Here is a 23,540-nt window from a genome sequence, read left to right as displayed (position 1 = left end):
TATATCTGGTAAGGGATTACTATCCAGAATAAATAGACAGCTAAAATTCAACCACAAAAAATCTCATTTCAAAACTGGACAAAGGACCTGAACAGACATTTCCAAAGAAGACACAGAGCTGGGCAACGAGGACATGAAAAGGTGCTCGCCATTGCTCATCACCGGGGAAACGCCCATCAAAATCACAATGACATACCACACCCATTAGGATGGCTACTATCAAAACAAACAAACAAAAACAGAAAACAAGTGTTGGAGAGCCTGTGGGGAAATTGGAAGCCTTGTGCCCTGCTGGTGGGAATGTAAAACGATGCAGCTGCTGTGGAAAAACAGGATGGCAGTTCCTCAAAAGCTTAAAAATAGATTTTTCTAATGATTCAGCAATTCCACTTCTGGGTATATATCTAAAAGAATTGAAAGCAGGGTTTCAAAGAGATATTTATATACCATGTTCATAGCAACAAATTCACAATAGCTAAAACACAGAAACCAACCAAGTGTCCACCGATGGATGAAAAGATGAGTATAGTGTGCTATATCCCCACAATGGAACTCTATTCAGCCTTCAAAAGGGAGGAGCTTTCTTTAATACAGGATTGCGGGCACAGGGCAGGTATGGCTTAAATAACCTTTTTCTTCTCTCCGAAGATATTTTAAACTGTACTGATATCTCTTAATATTAAAAGTAAAATTATCTAAGAGTCCAGAGGAATGTGCCCCTGGTTCTGGAACCATGGGCAAGCCTCTGCTCTCTGGGCCTCAGCATCCTTGTCCATGAGACAAGGGAGACTCCATCTGCAGGGCTTTTGTATTCTCCCGATCCCTCTGCTGGTTCTCCCCAAGCTGCAGCAATCCAGACACTTCCATGGAGCTGTGATTTATAAAGGTTTTTGCAGGTACCATCCCACATGGGTCACGTCTTTTCCTGGAGCCGCACAGGACTGAGCTCCTGCCCTCCACACACAGCTGGAAGGAAGCAGAGGAGAGAGGAAAGATGTGACAAGAGCCTGTGGGATGGAGGGTTCCTACAGGTCCCCATTGGAATCCTGCTTCCACCCCTCCCCAGCGAAGCCAGCCAGGCTGATGGCGCCTAGCTGCCTTGTTGGTGACCCTCGAGGGGAGCAGGCTGAGGGGGACATGGGTGAGGGCTGAGGGGGCTGGTCCTCGGCTTCTGTGGCCCACAGAGACCTCCAGATGGTGGGGCTGGTGACACAGGCTTATGTCTTCTTAATCACACCGTACTGTGTCTCCTCCAGGGTCCTCTGGGAGCGAATCTTTTTGGCTTTAGAATCCCCACTCTGGAGGTCAAATACCATGGACGAGTAGTGAAGTTCTTCCCTGGGAGCCTTCTGCAGAGAGAGAGACGGGAGGCTCAGGGAGAGGGGGGAGAAGCACGGACCCCCAGCTCAGGATGGAGACGGGGGACCCCCGAGGGACAGGAGGCTTGGAGCAGGGGGCCTTCACGGTGGGAGTGTCCAGACTTCCCCACTGTCCTGCCCACACGCCTGCTTCACCCCACTTGTGAAAACACAGCACAAAGTCCCAAGCACCAGACCCAGGCACGGGGCTGGGGGGCTGGGGGGCAGAGAATGCCTAGGATCCACTTCGAGATCACTAATCACCAAATTAGAAAATCAAGGACGTTGCTAGTCCCAGGCCCACGTGTCTGATGCTTATCTCCCCCTCATCTTCTCCAACAACTAGTCCCCTAACCTCTCCCTGAACTCTTTCACAAGCAGGTGGGTCTTGACCGCGGTGACGGGGGGACCTCTTCCATGTGTCACTTTACAGTCTCTGTGCCTAAGGATTGACCTACAGGGGGTCACTGATTCAAAACCTGAAAAGCAGAGATGATACAGAAGAGATAATGGTACCCAAAACAGTGGGAAATCTCAGGCTTTCACATTGGCATGTGGTATACAGTAGGTGCTTAATAAATGCTATGCTTTACTGACTACTGACTATCACTGACCACCCTGATAGCCCCTTCATCTCCCGTGCCAGCCTCCAGCTACAGTGACACCAAGCTCAGGCAGAATCGATACTTGCCCTAGGTTCTGTGTGGCCAGTGCTGAAGAGACACAAGATCAGCAAGCCAGCCCCTCATTTCCCTCTCTGCCTGCTGCCACCCCCCAGGGTGGTACCCCTAGCAGAGCCCAGGACCCCCGTGTGGGAGCCAGGCGCTGGCACTCACCACTGTGCTGTATTCCACCTCCGCCTGCCTCGGATGCACAGGCTCTTCCCGAAGGGGCCACATCTGCAGCTCCAGATTCTCATAGTGGGGCTCCCCTTGCTGAGTAGCCCGGGTGGGCAAGAGATGGGAGGACTTGGTGGGTGTCCACAGAGCCCCTCCATGGTCCAGCCCAGAGGGGACTCTGTTCCTGCCTGTGTGTGGACATCTCCCCTTCCCTCGATGCCCTGGGTGCCCCAGCCTCCCCACCTGCCTCCTCCATCCCTCACTCTGGTCTTCTCTGGGAAATATTTGACTGCCCCCCAGGTCAGCATCGAAGGACCCTCCCCAGTTTCACTTCCTATGGGGGGTATGGGTAGGGACAGACTGGCCAGAGCTCAAGACAAGACCCAGTGACCAGATCTCCCAGGGATCACTCTCCCTGCTCTGGGCGAGCACCCCACTCCATCCATCGACCATGCACTCAGACCTCCACTGGCCAGTGGGGTTGTTCAAGCCCCCAATGTCCTCTGTTCTCCCCACCAACCACCCCGGTATACCTCCAGCTTGTCCTACCTGACTAGGGGTCCGGAGTGGCTCTAGATTCTCACTATCTAAAGAGACAGGAGAAGAGTTAGGAGTTTGAATCCCAGAACAAGGCAGGAATGGAATGGGGATCCCTATGATCTATCGGGAGGAAGGAATTTCCCTAGAGAATTTGGCCCCAGGGACCTGTCACTTCGGGTCTGCCACTGGGTAGGAGTTCGAGGCTTTGCCGGGAGGATGAATTGGTGAAGAGGGAAAAGACGAATGAATGAGGGAGTGGAGGCGTGGAGAAATGAACTAGTAGGAAGGAAGGCGCACTGGCCTGGGGAGATTGGCCAAACAAAGCTAGTTCTCAAAACAGTCACTCAAACAATGTTCCCGGGTGGGAGAAGAAAGTAAAGGACACCCTTTAGAAGGAACTGTCGGCAGGATGAAACAGTTCTGGAGATCTCTTTCACCAAAACATGAATATACTTAACGTCACCAAACTATAAACTCAAGAATGGTGAAAATGACAAATTTCACGGTATGTACTTTTTACCACAATAAACAAAAACACAGATCCACAGGCCCTGCCCCAGAGGTCCGGAATCAGAATTGCTGGGGATGGGTTTGTGTTTTAGGAAGCCCTAAAATTTTTTCTGATTAAAAAAAAAAAGACCTCTGGAGACCTAGAATTGTTTCAAACCAGGAGAGGTCATGGGGATCGTCTGCTCCAGTCCCCTGGCCTGGGGGGCTGTCCCACACATATAGGACACCGTGTGGCTCGGGGGGATCACAGCTCGGGGCACACAACCTTGGGCTCCTGGCGCCTGCAGTTTGCTCTGCAAGCGTCCTGCTGCTGAGTCAGGCTCTGTGCACCCCGGCCCTTGTCACCCGGAGCCCCAGGAGCGGGTGGGCTGCGTGGGAGGCACACACAACCGTGTAGCTGCATGGACATCACCAGGGAAGGAATGTGGATGGGAGCCAGCTGGACAGGAAGCACGCTGATGGTGGAGCCCCGTCTACCCTGGTCATGACGGTGTCGCCCAGAGCCCGATGTCACAGCAGGTGCTAGGGACAGCAGTGCTGTGTGCGTGAGGGAGGGAGGGAGGGAGTGAATGAGCGAGTGAATGAGCAATTGAATGACAAACGGGCTGATGGGGCCACACCGCCAGCCAGCGGGTGTGACAGGGGCAAGCATCAGTCTGCCAGAGAGGCGAGGGGACAGTGAGGGGACAGGAGCTGAGACTCGCAGGGATGGGGAGGGAGAGTCAGGATATTTGAACAGAAGGCTTTTCTCTTGTTACAGAGGTTCAGTGAAGCAAGGTGTAATCCCCCCCCGACACACACACACGCACCGTTAAACTCTGCAGTAAGAGACTTCTAGAACATTTCACGGCAGGGAAAATGATACAACAGGTTAAGTGCAAAAAAAAAAAAAAAAGCATTGAAAAGCAATTGGGGGGCCCCTAGGTGGCTCAGTTGGCTGAGTGTTTGACTCTTGATTTCGGCTCAGGTCATGATCTCAGGGTCGTGGGATGGAGCCCTGTACTGGGCTCAGTGCTCAACAGGGAGTCTGCTTGAGGATTCTCTCCCTCTCCCTCTCCCTCTGCCCCTCCCCCGACACGTGCCTGTGCACATGCTCTCTCTCTCTCAAATAATTAATCAAATTTAATTTAAAAAAAAAAAAGAAAAGCAGCTAGAAGGACACACCTCATATGTCAGTGGTTGATTTTCTCCGAATGGTGGGAGTTTTCTTTCTTATTTATTCTGGAGGATTTAGTTCTTCTTTGTGCTTTTACTTATTTTTTTGAACCATCTTATATCCCTTTTCTAGAAGGGAGGCTCTCTAGGTGAAAGGGCAGAGAGGTCTGAGGCAATCGGGGCTGGGAAAATCCTCCCGGGGAGGCCCACACCACATGGGCCCGAGTGATGGCGGAGGGCCCTCAAAAGTGATGTGGGAGCAGCAGATGGGGAAGAAGATGTGGTTTTCCTTCCCTACCTCAAGCACACACAAGCCAGGGCTGACTTCTCTTCTAAAGGCCTGACCCCCACCGTGGGGAGGGGCCGCAGGAGGCAAGAGCTCAGGGTGGCCGGGCCTCCCCTCTCCCCTCCCCCGCCCTTAGCATACTCCAGCTCACCCCCAGAACACTGCCTCTGTGGAGCACACACCCCTCGTCCCCTGAGGCTGGACAAAGATTCCCCTGAGAACCGGCTGCTCATAGAGTCAAAAAGTTTCAGAACAAGAAGGAAAGGTAAGGCTCACACTCCAACTCAGGCAGAAACCTGAGCTCCTTCGGGTGACAGCCTCTGGCCAGCAACAAGGAGGTCACATCTGCCTTCTTCTGTGCCTCATTTTATTTAATTGGCTCGTTGAGTTTCTTGAGCCCCTACTTACTGAGTGCCGGACAGGGTGCTGGGTGCACCACACGTGTTCTCTCTTTTAATTTGAGCCCAGAGGAGAGCAAGTGGGGCCCAGGATGCCCAAAGCATCTGGGGTGCCCTTAGTGGCTGGAGATATTAAACAATACGTTAATTTAACAAATACTGACTATGCGCCTTCTCGAGTTACTCCCTGATCTTGAGGAGTAGCCCAGGCTTGTGGGGAGACGGGCAAGGAGGTAGGTGGGGACAATATCTGCAGTGAAAAGGGCATGATGGTGCATGTCCAGAGGTGCAGCCAGGAGGGGCCCCCCAGTTACTTTCAGGGAGCCAGAAGAAAAGAAGTCTGAGGGCCAGGAGGCCCTCTAGGAGTGAGCCAGCAAAAGAAGGCAAGGAAGGCACTCCAAGGGCCCAGAGCAAACGCAGAAGGGGAGACTGATGTCATAGCTCCCGCCAGGTTGTAGGAAGTTGGGATTAGCTGCCGTCTGGAGTGTAACGATGGGCAAGGAGTGGGCGGGACTGGTTGTGGAGACACCTGGACTTTTGAGGATGTCATGGAAGGGTTTTAAACAGAAGAGGGTGACGGCTTCACAGACAACCTTCTAGGGAGCCCCCCCCACAGCCTGTATCCACCATAGGGTGTGCCGGCCCACCCCCTCACCTGGCCGGGGACTGACTCACATTTGACCTGTCTGCGAACCATCCTCCAGGCCAGCAGCGAGCTGCCCCCCAGCAGAAGCAGCAGAAGTGCCAACAAGGAGAGGAGTACTTGGAGCCTAGAGGGGGACACAGGGCGGTGTTGAGCAGGCGGGGAGCTTGCAGCGCCCCCCCTTATTTGCAATAGATAGATAAGGTCACATTTCAAAAAAAAAAAGATAGTACAGTCTCCTTTCTACACACAAACAGTGTATTTTAGAACCTTCCAGAGGCTACTTATTCAGAAACAAGAAAATATAAATGTACATTATTTTCCTCCTTCTTTCACACAAAGGAGGCAAAATACATCGTGGACATCTCTAGCAGTACATCGTGGACATCTCTCCATCTCTGTGCATGAAGAAGACCCCACACGTTTTCACAGCTGCTTACCATTCCATGGCATGGACAGACCATCATTTATTGAATTCTTCCCTCTTCATTGGCATTTCCCCCAGTCTCTTGTAATTACAAACACCGCCTCAAAAAAACTGCCTTATAACTCTGCCATTTCTTTTTTTTTTTTAAAGATTTATTTATTTATTTTGAGAGAGAGAGAAAGAATCTCAAGTAGACTCTTTGTTGCGTGTGGAGCCGGGCACAGGGCTCAGTCCCACAATCCTGAGATCACAACCTGAGCTGAAATCAAGAGTCGGACGCTCGACTGACTGAGCCACCCAGGTGCCTGGTACCTCTGCCGTTTCTCCTGTGAACAAACCACAGCAGATGGGAAGCTGACTTTGGGTCCCTCATTTGCCAGGCCTCCTTTTATGGCCAGTTTGCCTTCATAATGTTCTAGTCTTTTCCTTAACGATGCACCTCGTCCCCCACATACACCAAATTGCACAGGTTCCAAGCCGCACGAACCTAGCTCTGCCCCCGTGTGTGTATCTGCCGTCAATTCTGGAAGTTGTGTGTTCGGGGCTTGAATTTCACCTTGCCTGATGTTAAGATTGCCACTTGGGTTGACCAGGAGGCCTGTGGAAGGGCTTCAGGGTGTCATATAATAAAAAATCTGAATGGGGGCGCCTGGCAGGCTCAGTAGGTGGAGCATGGGACTCTTGATTGCAGGGTCGTGAGTTTGAGCCCCACGTTGGGTGTAGAGATGACTTAAAAAAAAAATCTGGTTGGCCTTTGCCCCTGGCTCCTGGAAAGAAGGCTCTAAATCCTTGGGATTTCCCTAATAGTAGGTGTGCCTTTGTTATTCAAGGACCCCTTGGATTACACCTGAGTTTATGCTAAGAGATGAGGTGAGTCAGGGTTGGGGCTGGTCACCAGAAGGACCGATCCTACGATTATAGAGACTTGAGGCTCTGAGCCAGCCTGAAATTCAGGGAGCAGAGCAGGGCTGGGGATTGAGTTCAATCACGTGACCAATGATTCAACCAATCATGGTAAGGAACCCCAGTAAGAATTCTGGGCATCAAAGCTCGCAGGAGCTTCACGGTTGGTGAGTACATCGATGTCCCAGGAGGGTGACGTGCCCCAACTCCCCTGGGAGTTGGCAGGGAAGCTCTGCGCTCAGAACTGACCCTCCCAGACCTCACCCTATGTGTCTTTTCATTGACTGGTCCTGGCCTTTATCCTTTATGATAAAACCATATTTGTAAGTACAGTGAGCGTTTTCTTGCATTCTGTGAGCTATCTAGCAGATTAAGAACCCAAGGGGGTCATGGGAACTCCCAAATTCGTAACCGGTTGGCCAGAAACGTGATGGCTTGGGGATCCCCAAAGTGCTCCGGCATCCCAAGTCAGGCAGTCTTATGGGACTGAGCCCTCTGCCTTTGGGGTCTGTGCTAACTCCAGGTGGTCAGCTCCAGGGTTGAATCCCAGGACACAAGGTGGTGCCGGGATAAGGAGTCTGAGAACCTCCGAAATGGTTTACACCTGAGCATATTTTTCTGGAGAGAGAGTCTATAAACACTGTGGGATTCTCCTGGGGGGTTGTGCCCCAAAAGGTCAAGAACTGCAGGTTTAGAAGGAAGAACCCAAGACTCTGAGTCACATAAACGTGGGCTGAAGCCCAGCCTGCCTCCCATAGTTATGTGACCCGGTGAATTGCTTAACCTCTCTGAGCCCCTCTGTCTGCTCCTCTGGAACACAGGGGCAGTAATGGGACCGGGTTCTGGTGAAATGAGAACATGCACAGAGGGCATGTAGCAGGTGCCTGTTAGGATCATCGGCGCTTGCTGAAGTTTCTTTCCTTCCATCCCCACCGAAGCTTCTCCCCGGCCCTGGAGCAACTCCTGAGGAGAGGGCCCAACTCCGGGTCGGGGGACAGGGGACAAGGCGCCTTACCCCAGGCCCTGGCTCGGCGAGAATTCCTCCTGGCTGCTTGCACTGCGGGTGGCTCCCATGGTGGTTGGGGCAGCAGAGGAGTGCTGGGCCAGTGTGGTCATAATTTTAGCTGTGCTTTTCGACATCTGGGTTACAGTGATGCTGACAGGTGGGGTGGACTTTGTTGCTGGTGCAGAAACACAAATCAGACTCAGGATAGCTCTCTCAGACTCTCCCACTACTTGCCAGGACCTTTGGGGTTTGATTTCACACAGAATGCTCACTCAGGGTTGGGGCAGGATGGAGGACCCCGGGGGCCAACATCTCCCCAGAGGTCTCCTGAGCCAAGTGAGCGTTTCCAAATGGGACACGGGCACTGTCCGCCCCCAACAGTCCTGATTCCAACCTGTGGAGGAGGGTCAGGACCTCAGGAGAGCCCCTAGGTCACCCCTGCACTCCAGCTTCGTCCCCTTCTGGCCACAGCCACAGGCTGCCTGCCCGAGACCTCTGTCTAACCTGCAAATCTGACCGCCTAGCTGGAGCTCCGGCTGCACACAGCACCTTCACCGCCCGGTGGGTGCCACCTGCCTCTCCACTCGGCTCCCACCCTCCCGCAGCGCGGCTCTGGGTGTCCGCAGGGCTGGTGCCAGGCTCTCCCTCTCTCCTTTGCACACCCTGTCTTCTCAAGAGTGAGCAGAGGGGCCAGCTTCTCCACGAAGCCTCCCTGACTCTCTTTCGCTCTCCTACTACTACCTGCCCCCCCCCCCCCCACACACACACCCTCAGAGTTTGCTCCAAGCCTCTGGCCTGATTTCTGCCTCATCCAATCCAAACTGAGACCCTTCAGGCAGCCCTGGTGCTGGCACTGGGGGAGGAGGGTGCACAGCTCACCTGGGGTCACAGACACCACAACAGGGAAGGTGGAGTCGAGCAAATATCCTAGGAACCATGATGTATCGATCCCACACTGGTATGTTCCTGCATCATCCTCTGTGAGGTTCTCCAAGGTCACTGTGAAGGTGAGGTTTGCACGATGGTCCCTGATGGACACACGGCCTTTCCTCATTTCTCTGTCTGCCTCTTTGGTCTTTAGAGTATTCCACACACATGGGCTCTTGCACCAGTATTTGGTAATGTCTCTGAATTTCTCCTCATACTGACACTGAACGCTCAGGGATCCCCCCACGGTGCCCGTCACAGAGGTGGGGCCACTCAGAGATGAACAGCCTGGAAAACACAGCCAAGTGTGGTCCTTCACCAGATGGGCCTGGGTCAGGGGCATCCTGGGAATCACCCCCCAAAGTTGCCCCATCTCACATTGGTCACCCCCCTCCTTTTCTGTCACCTCCAAGATTTTTTTTTATCACAGCAGCCCCTTCTTCCAGCCCCCAGCCTCCTTTCTGGTTGCTCAGGGTCATGAAATCTCATCCCAGTAAACCCCAGATGAACAAGTGAATCCTCCAACCTAGGAAGTCAGGAGAGGAACACATGCATGTCACCCTACCCAGGGAGAAAGAAAAAGGTCAGAGTAGAAATTAGTGAATTAGGAAACAGAAAAGCAGTGGAATTAGCATATACATTGGAAAACTGATTTTTCATATGGGAGTGACAAACATTCTGGTGGTAGCCAAATCAAGAAAAACAGGAGGAGATGCACATACACAATTCATAAGAAAAATAACCAGAGTTATTTGCAAGCCTCTACCAGTAAGTCTGTAAACTTAGATGAAACCAATCATTTTCTATATTTAGGAAAATATAAATTACCAATATTGGCCCGGAATATATTTCTTTTTAATGTAGACCAGTGAAGATGTGTATTACCAAGGAGACCTTTCCCGGGGATAAGTATGTGAGGTGCAACGTATATCAAAACATCAGATTGTACGCCATAAATATGCACAATTTTTATTTGGTAATTATACCTCAATAAAGCTGGGGGTTAATCCAAAACAAAAAAGTTGTCTTCCAAAAAAAAGAGTAAAACCCAGACAGTTTTATAAATTGATTTTCTCAAACCTTCAAACATTTGTACAGAATATAGAAGCAGGGAAACCTCCCTAATTCTCTTCATGAAGGCAGCATGATATATTGAGACTAAAGTCTGGCCCGAATTTCTTAATATAATTCACCAGCTTAATAGTTCAAAGAAGAAAAAAATAATCATCTCCATAGATAATGAAAAAGCATCCAACACCCATTGCTACTGTTTTTAAAAACCACTTTGTAAAGAGACAAAAGGGGGCGCCTTCTTCACGCTTAATGGGAAACACTGAGCACCTACCCTCGAGGATCAGGGACAAGGCAGGGATGGTCCCTGCCACCTCTGTCCTGGGCATCATTCTGGCCGTACCAGCCTGTGGCCGATGAGAGAAACAAAGGAGACAAGCGGATATCCCGAAGGAACCACAAACTCCCACTGCAGACAGATCTCATAACACGAGGACACACTAGAGGGTAAGGGACAGATGAGCCGTGCGGGGGTGACCTGCTTCCAAATTAATACACAAAAGAATAGCTTTCCTGTGGACAACTAGTCAGCAAATAAAGCCAGAGAAAATGTGCAATTTATCATCAAAACAACCAAAAGGATTTTAAATATCCCAGGGATAGACCTGATGAGGCTGTGCATGCCTGTGTGCGGCGAGCTCCTGAGAGACACAGAAGCCGGATCCCCAGAAACAGGGAGCCCTCTGCTCCACGGAGAAGCTCACTTCCCTTCCGTCCCCGTGCCTTCTCCGCCCTCCCCTTCATCCCCACCACCTTCCCCTCCGCTCTGGCCCCATCTCCCTGTCTTGGGGAGACAGAGCCCCTGGCCCTCGGGTCTGGCCCCTCGAGCTGCCCTGGCTACACACCTCCGTGTCCCCGACAGCGTGGCCTGCTCCCCGCCAGTCTCCGGCCCTCCCGCGCGCCCTGCACCAGACTCCGGCCCCTCCCCTTGGTAGGCTCAGCCGCCACTCTCCCACCCACTCTCCCGCCACCGGCTTTCTTCTCCTTTTTCCTGTAATAATTCCTCCGAAACTTCCCACAAAGCCCCTCTGGGCCCCCTGCTGTGGCTCAGGGAAGGTGGGGTGCATGACCCTGAGTCACACCTGGCCCGTCCAGGGTGCAGTCCTTCCATCCGTCAACGTCCGTGCTGGACAGAGCTCACCTTGCTCCGAGATCTGTGCGGAGCGCAGACTCGAGCGCTGACCCGCCGCCACCTCCCCTGCAGCCCTGCCCCCCACAGCCTCCCTCCCCGGGGAAGACTCAGTCCGGGCAGCCCCTCACCTGGGCCCCAGAGAAGCAGCAGTGCGCAAGGCAGCCACGCGACCCGGCCCTGCCAGGTCATCCCTCCCGCACAGGTGTCACTGGCAACAGCACCAGGCGGCTTTAGGCCCCTTCAAGGAGGAGGATCAAGTCTCCAAGTCTTCCACTTCTGCTTTTCTTTGTGCGCCTGCTTCCTGGTTCAGTATCTTCAGGTTCTGTTCCTTGAGCTGGTCAGAAAATGAAGGGCACCGAGGGAGCAAAGCCTCTGGGGACCGTGATGGGCTGAGACCCCGAGGACCCAGGCACCCTCTGACCCATCCCAGCTGTGTCACAGATCCTACAGGCATTTCCAGGGCCGGGACCCCTGCTTTACCACAGCGCCTCAGGCCTGCGCCCACCCCCCCTCCATCACACCCCCAAGACCACAGGGCCTGGCTTCCTTCCTTCTGGGCCCATTAATTCCTCTGGTTTCCTTGTGGTCAGGGTGAGCACCCAGTGGGGTGGAGCCAGGGCCAGCGTCCTTCTCCAGCCCTGGTTGCACCCACAGTGAGGCTGCTCCAGGGAGCTCCCCTTTCTATGAGCCCCCAGCTCAAGGCCCAGACCCCCAAGCTGGAACAGTGACCTCAGAGTCCCTGAATGGTTCTTACTCTTGGAAACGTGTCCCCAGGCTGTGACCTTCCTTCCTCCGCAGCCCCTACTAGTCCCAGCTCAGGGCTGGGCACGGAGTGGGGACTCAGCAAGCTTACAAGGACCCCCTCCTGCCCTGGTCCCCCTGGAGTTCAGATGCTAAATATGCACACACATACACACACATACACACACACACACACACATTTCCTGTGACAACTGCCCTCAGCTTGCACAGAATGGCCACATGAGCAGAGGAAACCAACCCTGACATGTGACATCACGAGTGCTTATGGTTACTCTTGAGTGTCACCCAGAAGGAGTCCTGCACTAGCTCTGGAGTCCCGAGAATGCCCTTCCTTCCCTGCCCCTTGGAGGATTTTCACTTTCCTCCTCCCTTCTGGCCACAGGAATACCTTCCCCGGGGAAAGCACAAGGGAACCAAGAAGACTTGCCCATTCTGCTCTGGAAGATTCCAAGCACAGAGTTAGGTAGGCATCAGAAGAATTTCTATGACAATGCAGTCACAGATTAACTAAAGCTCGTGGAGATCCAACATCAAGATCTTGAACGGAACAGGAGACTATGGGAGAGGTGTCATACTTGGTGGTTTACTTGGCCTAATAATTATAAAGCTTCCCCAGAAGTGCATATTTTCCAATTCAACCACCAAAAGGCGCTGCGACGGTCTTGAATGTCAAGGTTAAGAAGGGGACGCACCAGACTGAGAAGCAGGAGACTGGGATCTCCTGTGGCTGGTCCACTTAGAGCTGGTACAACCGTGGGTAAAATCTGGGGCTCCTTCAAAATGCCGACGATCACAGCCAATCTGTGGGAATAAACCGTGTAATAATTATAAATATACTCAAATGTGAGGTAATAATGTCGTTCGGTCAGTCTTTCCCCCAGGGAATACATCTTTAAAGAAAGGCAAAAGGGGGACACCTGGGTGGCTCAGTGGGTTAAGGGTCCAACTCTTGATTTTGGCTCGGATCTCGGGGTTGTGAGTTCAAGCCCTGCGCTGGGCTCCCTGCTGGGTGTGGAGCTTCCTTAATAAAAATAAAAAATAAATAATAAATAAAATAAAAATTTTAAAAATTAAAAAAAAGAAAGGCAATAGGAAAATAGGATTCAATAGGGGGAGGTGTGCTTCACAAATAATCTGTGGGGTGCAATTCCTCTTGGGAGCACAGAGAAACATTTGGACTCCTGGAGGAGGAAGGGCAGGGGACTCTATCCTGCCGGCCCCAACCTGTCCACGAACACTAAAGAAGAAACGAACTGATGCAAAATTGCCACATGCTGGGGCACCTGGGCGGCACAGTCAGTTAAGTGTCCGACCTCAGGTCATGATCTCAGGATCACGAGACTGAGCCCCACTTCGTGTTCCGCGCTCTGCGTGGAGTCTGCTTGAGATTCTCTCCCTCTCCCTCTGCCTCTCCCCCTGCTCTCTCTCTCTCTCTCTCAAATTAATAAATGAAATCTTTAAAAAAAATTGCCACATGCTGTTAGAAGATTAGGGAAGTGACACTTTCACCCTACTCTCTAATAACCACTAGTGGACATGATGTAGGGGAAGACCAAGCCCGAGACCTGCAGGCCTGGGGCTCATCAGGTTTAGAGCGTCTTCCCAGTGTGGACGCAGGTGCTTGGAGGCCAGTGGGGACGGGGTGGACAGTGCTGGATGGGGGCTCTCTGGGCAGACAAAGTAGTAGCAGCAACCACCACATTGAGTCCTGTGAACGGTAGGGGCCCCAGAAAAGATTTGGGGGCCATTTAGCTGTGGGGCCATTCGGCAGAACTTCCCTTTCCAAGGGGGCACAATCTCAGAGCTGCCCTCTTTCCTGGACAGTCGATGGCTCCCCATCACTCTGCCTCTTCCTTTCCGGGGCTCCAGGTCCCCTCACCCACTGTGGGTACCCCTCAAGTGTGACCAAAAACCAAGAGGCTGGGCACTGAGGGCTGACCAGCAGGAAGTGGCCCCACGACCGGCTGGCCAGAGAAGGGAGCTGACCATTGGGTGAGTCCGTAATGAGAGGGAAGGGGAGAACCAGCACCTACTATGTACCAGATGCTTTGTCTCCAGGGGGTTAATATCTTCAGGATCCCTGGAGGCAAAGGGATAACTGTGAATGAGAAGCAGTGGGGGAAGGGCAGCCGGGAAGGAGGACAGAGCCCTGGAAGCCTCTGGTTTCCCAGTCTGGCCCAGCCTGCCTCTCCGCTGGACTCCCTGGGACTGCCCACACCTCACCCTCCTGTCCATCTCAAGAGAAGCTACTCCAACATGGCCAGATCCTCCAGGGGCCCAGGCAAGCTGGACCAACCCATATTCCAGTGCATTCCATAGTCCCAGGGTCACAGTCCACAATCAGTTGGTCGTGGCCCATAACACACTCTCTGGCTTGACCCTGGGCACGCGGTGTTCTAGCCTGAGATGAAACTGTGGGTGAACAGATGGGTGGTGGTCCTGGCCAGAGGCCTGAGAACGCTCTCTGTCCCCCAGAGTGCTCCCGGGGCTTCCTATCCACAGAGTTGCTGCTCTGTGCAGGCCCTGCCCCCCTCACAGGTGCCTGGACCTGGAGAGAATGTCTGCACCCTAGAGAGAGGACCAAGACTGAGACCTGGTCCCACGGGAGCCTGCGGAACTCAGCGAGAGCATCCACCCGGGGTCTGCTCTGGGCTCTACCCGGAGGGGTGGCCCTGGGGCTCCTCAAAAGCCCAGTCACAGGGACTGGGGCATCAGCAGCGGGAGGGGCATGGGTGACTCTTCAGGGTCATTCCTTCACCTTCAGCCTCCTCCATGCCCCCCTACTCACTCACTCACTCAAGGCTGCACTCAAGCCATCCCCTCAGAAGATATGCCTGCCTCCCCCAGGCCCCTCTGAACCCCCTCCTGTGTCCCTATCCCTTGCAACGTCTGTTTCTGTGTTTGCTCACCCACGCCGGGGTGTCACTGAATGCCCTCCTTTTCACGGTAAGACTCCATGAAAGCAGGGACCACACAGGCCCCTGCAGCCCCAGGCTCACATGCCCACCACACTGCCCAGAACTGGGGGGATTGATACAGAGAACCCAGGCCGTCAAGGCCTCTCTCGTCCTCGTGCCAAAGTCCATCCTCGGGAGGAGGAAAGGCAATAGAACTTAAAATGGTGCAAGCATGTTAAGATCCATCCAACAGAGCGCTTAGGGTTTGTGCACTTACCCTAAGCTACTGCTCAGCAGAAACTAGGCCCGACAGAGACCAGCAGTCTGCACACCTAGAGGGGGTGGCAGGGGCAGCATCCAGTGCTCATGGGCTGTCCTCTCCCGAAGCCCCAGGGACACACGAAGTGGGCAGATGCCCAGGGGCAGCCTCCAGCCAGCAGTGGCCTCCTGTGTCTCCTGAATCACAGCTGATAGCCTAGGGGGTGGGTGAGGGGAGCCAGCCCCGGAGGACCCCTGCCTGTGACACGGGGGTTAGCAGAGTACGGAGGTCCGGCCCTTGTGTCCTGGCCCTGAGCTGCATCCCAGCTGCAGGCGCAGCCTCAGCCGGTCATCAGTGCTTCCTCCTGTGAAATGGGAGCTGTGCTGCCGGCCCTGCGCCCCACCCCCCACGGGAGGCTCACCACGACAGCAGAGAGGTGACTGTACCTGTCCGTCACTTAGGCTGCTGGTTACTGAAGTCACGCCCTGAACCGTGCTCACCTCTGCCCCTCACGCTCAGAGAGATGAGATGACTTACTTGCAAGAACCCCAACTTCTGTCCGCCATACCACGCCTCTCCGGTGGGTGACTGCTCAGGGCAGGGGGAGAGCTGGTTCTAGAAAGCAGTGGAGGGCACCAAACGGCCACCCTGGGAGTGCGATGGGGAAGAGGATGTTGGGCAATTGCGGCCGACAAATCGATGGGCTTGCCCGGGAGTTCTCATTCCCCTCAGACTCCCCATCTCCACCTTCTGCTTCCTCCTCCTTCCTCACCCAAGGGCAGCCCCAGGCCTCTTAGAATGATGCCAGACAAATGGAAAACAGTCCCTGTGGGCTCTTGCCCCTCTCCTGACAGAGGGTGGGTGTGGAAAGAACCAACAAGCGGTCCGTTCAAACACTTCTAATATTGGCTTCGGGAAGCACATTTGGCTTGAATATGTGAGTTTCTTTTTTTTTTTAAAGATTTTTTTTAAATTTATTTATTCATGAGAGACAGACAGAGAGAGAGAGAGAGAGAGAGAGAGAGAGGGAGAGAGGCAGAGGGAGAAGCAGGCTTCCCGCTGAGCCGGGAGCCCGATGCGGGACTCGATCCCAGGACCCTGGGATCATGACCTGAGCCGAAGGCAGACGCTTAACCATCTGAGCCACCCAGGCACCCAGAATATGTGAGTTTCTGACACTCTGGAAATGACCCCACCTCAGGAAGGTCAGCAGCTTCCTCAAACACACGTACACACTCCTATAACCTCCTTGACCCCCCTGCTTTTCTGTCCCAGCACCCATGGCAGCCTTCCCACAGACATTTCCAGAAGCTGGTAGAATGCATGTGGTTTTTGTTTTTTTGGTGGGCAGCAAAGCCAAGTTTATTGAGAGTACGGAGCTCTGGAAGAGGGAGGGGACCCAAGAGGGTTGCCCAGAATGCATGTATTTCAAAGCCAAGAACTCAGGCAAGCCGAGAGTTCATAGGACTTTGCAGTAGGTGAGCGGCAACTATAGACAGGACCGTGTCTTCCTCCCTGTTCCAAGGCAGCAGGTGAGGAATATACATGCTGCCTGGTAGTGAACGTGAAGCTCATCGTGTTGCCTCGCCTTGCCTGAGTCTGGTGTGTTCTTTATTTCTTTCTGGTTTTTCTGTGCCTCCCCAGGATCCAGACAGGTCTGACCCACTTCCATTACCTGAGTCTCTTAGTATATTACAAAATGAAAAGTCCAAAAAAGGATTAATGAAAATGAGAGCATTTAACAAATCAAGGCTTTTGACATGCAGCACACACACAGTTACAAAGTTTATAAAATATTAACACACGGTGTGGGCTGGCAATGGGACCCAGGTGCAGAGCTTATGGGAACGATACCTTCTCTCCTTCCCAGCAGGGAAAGTCCCATAAACTCTGGGACTTTAAGGACAAACTCACTTAGGAATAATGTCAATACTAAATTTGAAGAAATATTCTAAAATTGAGTTCTGGTGATGGTTGCACGACTGTAAATTTACTTATAATTATTGAAGTACACATACAAAATGAGTAAATATTATGGTGTTATACCTAAATTAAAAAAAAAAAACAAATTTCAGGGCACCTTGGGGCCACCATCGGTTAAGCGTCTGATGCTTGGTTTCAGCTCAGGTCATGATCTCAGGGTGGTGAGATCAAGCCCCACATTGGGCTCTGCACTCAGCATGGAGTCTGCTTGGGATTCTCTCTCCTTCTCCCTCTGCACCCCCCAACACACTCTGTCTTTATCAAATAAATAAAAAAATCTTTAAAAAACAAATTTGAAGCCCATTGTGAATGTGAGCCCAAAGACCTTCTCTCCACCACCACCCCCAGCCATCTATCCATCTTGATCTTTGTATGTCCTTCTTTTTTTTATCTTTTTAAAAAATTTTATTCATTTATTTATCAGAGAGAGAGAGCACACAAGCAGGGGGAGTGGCAGGCAGAGGGAGAAGCAGGCTCTCCGATGAGCAGGGAGCCCGATACGGGGCTCGATCCCAGGACCCCGGGATCGTGACCCAAGCCGAAGGCAGACGCTTCACCAACTGAGCCACCCAGGCGTCCCAGGTCCCTCTTGTTTTTTATTCCCTCCTCTGCCCCAATCCCCCTCAGACCCTACCTGGCACTAACCAAATGTTAATATTTCAAAGAGCTGATTCCCTCCTTCCTGCAACGTGAGAGGAATGGGGAAGGCTGTCTACAAACCAAGCACCAAAGTCGTTAAAACTTCAACAGAAGGAATGGGTGTCTACCTCTCCCAAGGAAGTGAGGGAAAAAGTGCAGAAGTGCAGGGTCTGCTCGTCAGTAGCGCTGAAGGCAAGAGCCACTGCCCTGGCCTGGCCTCTCGTGTGCCCAGCTCACTCCTCTCTGGCTCCATTGCACTCCTGAATTCTAGCACCTTCCATGCTCAACTCCTGACTGCCCCCTGGCTCCACCTGGGCTCCACCCCAGCCCATCCCTGCCTGTCTGCCCCGGCTCTGGTTGGCCCTAGGGAACACATAAAGGCCCCAGAGAATGGGCTGGTGGGGTGGGGAGTGAGCACAGACTGGACAGAGTAGAGCTGGGGTGAGCCTGATGGCCAAACCCAGTCTTGGAGTAGGCAGGCTGTGGGGCGGTGCCAGGGAGATCCAACAGGTGGCCAGAACTAGAGAACACAAATCAGGCAGCGGACCCGGCAGCCAAGCGGCAGTGCAATGGGCTGCCGGTAGAGAGAAGTTGCTCTCCCTAGAATCCTAAGGAAATCCAGGAAAAGTTGGAATTGGCCAGCTATGGGCGGTCCATAGCGCCCTCTGTCGGTGGCTGCCAGCACTGCCGGCTTTCTCAGGTAACTTTGTTTCTTTTTTTTTTAAATTTTTTATTGTTATGTTAATCACCATGATGGTAACTTTGTTTCTTAAGCCAGGAAGCCGAGAGGCTTCTGTACACATATCCAGGTGTGTGGCCCTGATCCCTCCAGATCCTCCAGCCTAGTAGACCAGGAAGAAGGGGAAGGCTCCAGCCCCTTGGAGAGAGAACGTGAGGGCTTCAGAGAGGCAGGGGGATCCTCTGTGGGGGACGAGGACCCGGGGCAGGGAGGAGGGCAGGTATGGAGAGAACAGGACAGAGCCCACTCTCGGGCCGGGCTGCCCAGGGGGGATGGAAGACGCCGGAACTCAGGCTCGGGGGTCTCTCGGGCTCCTGGCTCCCAGCCCGGGAGACCCAGGGGACGCTCAGATGCTCATCCAGACGGCCAGCTCTGAGGCCCACCTGGGACTGCCTAGCTGCCTGTTAGGTTGAGCAGGCGGTTGCCCCACTGGACTGTTCTAGAAGAGGGGCGGGGCTGAGGCTGCAGGTGGGGGTGGCAGAGCAGCAGCCTCAGCTCCGGGACTGAGAAGGCAGAGGCAGGGAAACGCGTCAACCTCCCTGCCCTCTCTCCCAGTTAAGCTCTCTCCTGGAAGGCTCTGGGTTCAAGGCCCGAGCATGCCAAGGCTGCCTTTCTGGAGCCCCTTTCTGAACGTGTGTTTCGGCCACGCGGGGAGGAGACCCGAGGATGAGAGCTCGCACGTTCCTGAGTTTCCAGCTCTAGGAAATAGGAGGCTCGGCTTTCGTGGTGGGTGGCTTCAGGGGTGCACGTGTGTGTCTGTCCAGGGAGGGGTGGGGATGGAGAAGAGACAGCGCAGCACTAGGGTGGGCCCGCGGATGAAGCAGAAAGGGGAGTGATCCCCATACAGCTTTCCAGTCCCACTGACTAAAGTTATTTACACGGAAGCCCGCAAGGGTTCTCGAACATGGATGCATATTAGACTCCCTTGGGGAGCTTTTTAAAAAAAATACCCATGCCTGGGCCACCTTTCCAGCTTCCTTCCCCTTCCCCCACCCAAGCGCACCCTGAAGTTCTGACTCCGTTGATTTGGGTGGAGCCCTGGCACGGCACCCACGCCCTGGGGAAGAGGGAGGATGCAGGAGAGAAGAGAGGTTTCAGACAGACCCTGGACATGCCCAGGAGCAGGGGCAGGAGGCACAGAAGTTAGCCATGCACTTGACTTCAGGGAGCCACTCTAACCCCTGGATAACCAAAACTCTCCAGAGACAGAGGGCAGGCGTTCGTACAGGGGAACTCGACATAACAGCAAAGCTCATGGGATCTGGTGTCCCAGCCCCAACCCTTCCCTGGCATCTGACCCACCAGGTTGTCTCTGAAAGCAAATGAATATGCTGATGATGATAAGGAGCAGGGACTTATACTCATGGCCTGGCTTTGAATTCCAGTCCTGCCACTGACAAGCTGTGTGATCTTGGTTGACTTATTAACTTCTCTGAGCCTCAGCTTCTCCCCCTATAAAATGAAGCTAATGATCACAAGACTCCCCAGTGTCCGTGCTCCATAAAGGTTTGGGGTTGTTATTTCTACTGGCTTTAGCACATCACCACCATCCTGCGGTGCTCGAGGGGAAAGTGAAATGGGCCACAGCTTGTGCCACTTCCTTAACATCCAAGGCCAACAGAGCAGCCCTCCTGGTCCTCGCTCTTCTGCACCACAGTTCAGACTCCTTTCAACCCTTCTTTTCCCCACTCTTTTTTCCCCATTGCCTTTGGTGTCCCTTCCTCATCTGTCCCTCATCATCCTAGGATAGCCATGCCTTTCCAGGGACCACTATACGGACTCCAGCCCCACATGACCTCACACTTGGATGGGCTGCCCAGAACCAGAGGGTCAGGATGCGTCCCTCCAGGGTGACTGCTCGGGCCAAGACCCAAGACACCGCCGTATTCCCGAATCCACCAGGGGGCACTCTATGCCCAGGCACAGTGTATTGGCTTACCTGACAAATACTTAATGACCGCCTACATTGTGCCAAGTGCTGGGGACATGAAGATAAAATGGTGACAATTCTCCTTTCTGGGAGCTCACAGTTTGGTAGGAAGCACATAGATAGGAAAACAAAGGCTTACCTTACAAGGTAAGGTCAAGGCAAAAATCCCAGTGGCCCGAGTGGGAGAGGGCTTCTCCCTTCTATGGGACACAGGAAATGGTGCAGACAAGTGGCCCCGGGGTCCTGGATCCCAGCCCTGCGACCCTACCCCTCTCAGTCCCATCTGATTTCTGTTCTCCAGGAATTCTGGGAGGAGGATGAACAGAGCCCTTGAAAATTCCAGAAGGATATCCAGCCTGAGCCCAAAGGGAGCCTCAGTTCTTGGGAGGTGTGAGGGGAAGACAGGCCTAAGGTCATTTGACGCTTCCCCTTTCTACCACACATGCCCTGCCCCCACAGCAATCCCCAAAGGGTGACAAAGTGGTTGAAAGTTTCCCTGTGGGCCAGTGCCCCAGCAGCCCCAACGCTCCCAAGCAACCTTCATAGGAGCGTCAAGGAAGCCAGGGGTGGGGACGGTGGACAGCTCATCTGGGTCCCCACCACAGGGCCCCAGGCTTGGCTAACTGTAACAGTCACGGGGGTCCTGGGTAGGAATACTGATGCCCGGGCCCACCTCAGACCTCCAGCATCAGGATTCTCCAGGACTGGGGCTGGGAATCTGTCGTTTCAACAAGCTCCCCAAGATGATGCCCATAATCAAACACATTTAGGAAACTCTACTGTGCAGAATTTGGCATGCCTGGGGCTCTACTTGTCCTCAGAGGTGGTAGATAGGTTAGGATAGGACAGGGGCGCCTGGGGGGCTCAGTCACTTGGGCATCTGACTCTGGGTTTCAACTCAGGGTTGTGAGGTTGGGCTCCATGCTCAGCACACAGTCTCCTTGAAAGTCTCTCTCTCCTCTCTCTCTGCCCCTCTCCGCCACCACCCCCCCACCCCCACCCCCCACCCCCCCGCTGGTGCACTCTTCCTCTCTCTCTCTCTTTCTCTCTCCCTCCCTCTCTAAGTAAATAAATAAAATCTTTACTTAAAAAAAATCCCAGTGGCCCGAGTGGGAGAGGGCTTCTCCCTTCTATCGGACACAGGAAATGGTGTAGACAAGTGGCCCCGGGGTCCTGGATCCCGGGAAAATAGAATAGAACAGGACGGGGCCGTGCCTTGCACTTGACAGGCAACTCAACAGATGCTTGTGGAATGACACGACCGGTGAGAAGAGCTCTCGGGACCGTGCAGGGGGATGGAGATGGGCAGCTCCGCAGCTTCCCCCGGACAGTCTCTCTGGATTTCCCTTGAGCTTGGGGGCATTAGGGTGAGAGTCCCATCCAGAAGGAGGGTCTTGGAGTCTTAGTGAGGAGCTAAGTGCTGCACTCACTGTGCCTCTGCGTCCTCGAGCGTCAGAAGTATTTGTTAAAGCCTTATGCGAGCAATGGAAAGCTATCTAATGGTTGTGGTTTGGCAGTCCAGATCCTTTCAAAGCTGTGTTAAAAATAGGGAACAGGGGGCGCCTGGGGGGGCTCAGTCAGTTAAGACTCCAACGCTTGATTTCGGCTCAGGTCATGATCTTAGGGTCATGAGATGGAGCCCCACGTCCTGCTTGAGAGTCTCTCTTTCCCTCTCCCTCTGCCCCTCCCCCTGCTTGTGCTCTCTATCTGCCTCTAAAATAAATAAAATATTTGGGCGCCTGGGTGGCTCAGTCGGTTAAGCAACTGCCTTCGGCTCAGGTCATGATCCCAGAGTCCTGGGATCGAGTCCCGCATCGGGCTCCCTGCTCAGCGGGGAGTCTGCTTCTCCCTCTGACCCTCCCCCCCTCATGCTGTTTCTCTCTGTCTCTCTCAAATAAATAAATAAAATCTTTTAAAAATAAATAAAAATAAATAAAGTATTTTCTAAAAAAAATAGGGAACAGTGTAGGATGTCTAGGACCACCTTTGGGTCATGGGTGAGGTTGTGGCTGGCAACATCCCTGTTTACAGACCGTAAGCCTGGGCATGCAGCTTGCTCAGGGATGCTCGGTGGACTCTGTCCAGGCCGGTGTCCTGGCAGACTGTGGATTGGGAGCGAGGAGGAGCTGGGAGACCCCAGTGAGGGGGAAGTAAGCCCCAGAAGGGCAGCTGGAGGTAAAGAGGTTATGGCCTCTTTAAGGATTTCAAGATTTGAAATTTGCACACGGAGGGAATTCCTAAAGAAACTATGGCCCTCGGAAAGATAAAACCCAGAACTTCCCAGGTTCTTGTCAAGATTCCTCCAAGAGGGGCGCCTGGGTGGCTCAGTTGTTAAGCGTCTGCCTTCGGCTCAGGTCACGATCCCAGGGTCCTGGGGATCAAGCCCCACATTGGGCTCCCTGCTCAGCCAGGAGCCTGCTTCTCCCTCTCCCACTCCCTCTGCTTGTGTTCCCTCTCTAGCTGTCTCTCTGTCTCTGTCAAGTAAATAAATAAAATCTTAAAAAAAAAAAAGATTCCTCCAAGAAGTCCTGACTCTGTCCCCAGGTCCCTCCTCCTAGCTGGCCCAAGGGTGGCCAGAAAACTTTCCCTGGTCATAGTTAGGACAGCTGAGGCAGAATGGCCTTTTTTTTTTTTTTTTTTTTTTGAGATTTTATTTATTTATTTAGAGAGAGAGAGCGAGCAGGGGGAGGGGCAGAGGGAGAGAGAGAATCCTTAAGCAGACTCAGCACAGAGCATGGAGCCCGACTGGGGGCTCAATCTCATGACCCTGAGATCATGACTTGAGTCGAAATCAAGAGTTGGACGCTTAACGGACTGAGCCACCCAGATGCCCCAGGACGGCCATTTTAAAGGGCATTTAGTCAGCACCTTGTACCTGGGAATGCCGGGCTGGGGGACCTCCCTTCTGCCCTGCAAGGCTGAACTCCCTTTATGATCACAATGAGCCAGAAACCGGTAAGGAGGACCAGCTGTCCCTGTGCCTTCCAGTGGGAGCACAACACTGCATCCAGGTATTACCTCAGGCTCCTGTCTCCTTGGAAGACGGGGTTCTCCAACCTCCTGCCAGGTGGTCTTAGGCCCAGAGCTGGCTGGCACGGCTCACTCCTGGGAGTGGTTGACACAGCGGCACCTCTCT

The 23,540-nt window shown here is 53.3% G+C and overlaps 1 protein-coding gene across 2 annotated transcripts; it reads right to left on the bottom strand.

Moving 5' to 3' along the window:
• Positions 1–413: 413 nt before the first annotated feature.
• On the bottom strand, positions 414–23,540 carry CD300A (CD300a molecule). 2 transcript variants are annotated; one of them, XM_027626406.1, is made up of 10 exons: positions 23,423–23,540; positions 12,650–12,758; positions 11,324–11,529; positions 8,945–9,280; positions 8,075–8,240; positions 5,762–5,856; positions 2,747–2,784; positions 2,195–2,293; positions 1,189–1,349; positions 414–966 (listed from the first exon to the last, which is right to left on the bottom strand). In XM_027626406.1, exons 3-9 carry the CDS (start codon positions 11,382–11,384, stop codon positions 1,218–1,220), a joined length of 927 nt encoding a protein of 308 aa, XP_027482207.1. In that variant the 5' UTR covers positions 11,385–11,529; positions 12,650–12,758; positions 23,423–23,540; the 3' UTR covers positions 414–966; positions 1,189–1,217. The 2 variants fall into 2 exon arrangements, with proteins under 2 accessions (XP_027482207.1, XP_027482208.1); XM_027626407.1 differs by lacking the exons at positions 12,650–12,758; positions 23,423–23,540 and having other exon boundaries at positions 11,324–11,692.

This window comes from Zalophus californianus, chromosome 16 (assembly GCF_009762305.2).
Source record: "Zalophus californianus isolate mZalCal1 chromosome 16, mZalCal1.pri.v2, whole genome shotgun sequence".
Lineage (NCBI taxonomy): Eukaryota > Metazoa > Chordata > Mammalia > Carnivora > Otariidae > Zalophus > Zalophus californianus.
Note: the sequence above shows the minus strand (reverse complement) of the source record. Positions and strands in the feature narration are given on the sequence as shown.

Coding starts and splice junctions, on each gene's coding strand:
- CD300A (XM_027626406.1), bottom strand. CDS start 11,384: ATGACCTGGCAGGGCCGGGTCGCGTGGCTGCCTTGCGCACTGCTGCTT. Junction 8,241..8,944: donor TGTGGTGTCTGTGACCCCAG/GTGAGCTGTGCA, acceptor TTTCTGCACCAG/CAACAAAGTCCACCCCACCT. Junction 2,294..2,746: donor CACTCCGGACCCCTAGTCAG/GTAGGACAAGCT, acceptor CGGGCTACTCAG/CAAGGGGAGCCCCACTATGA.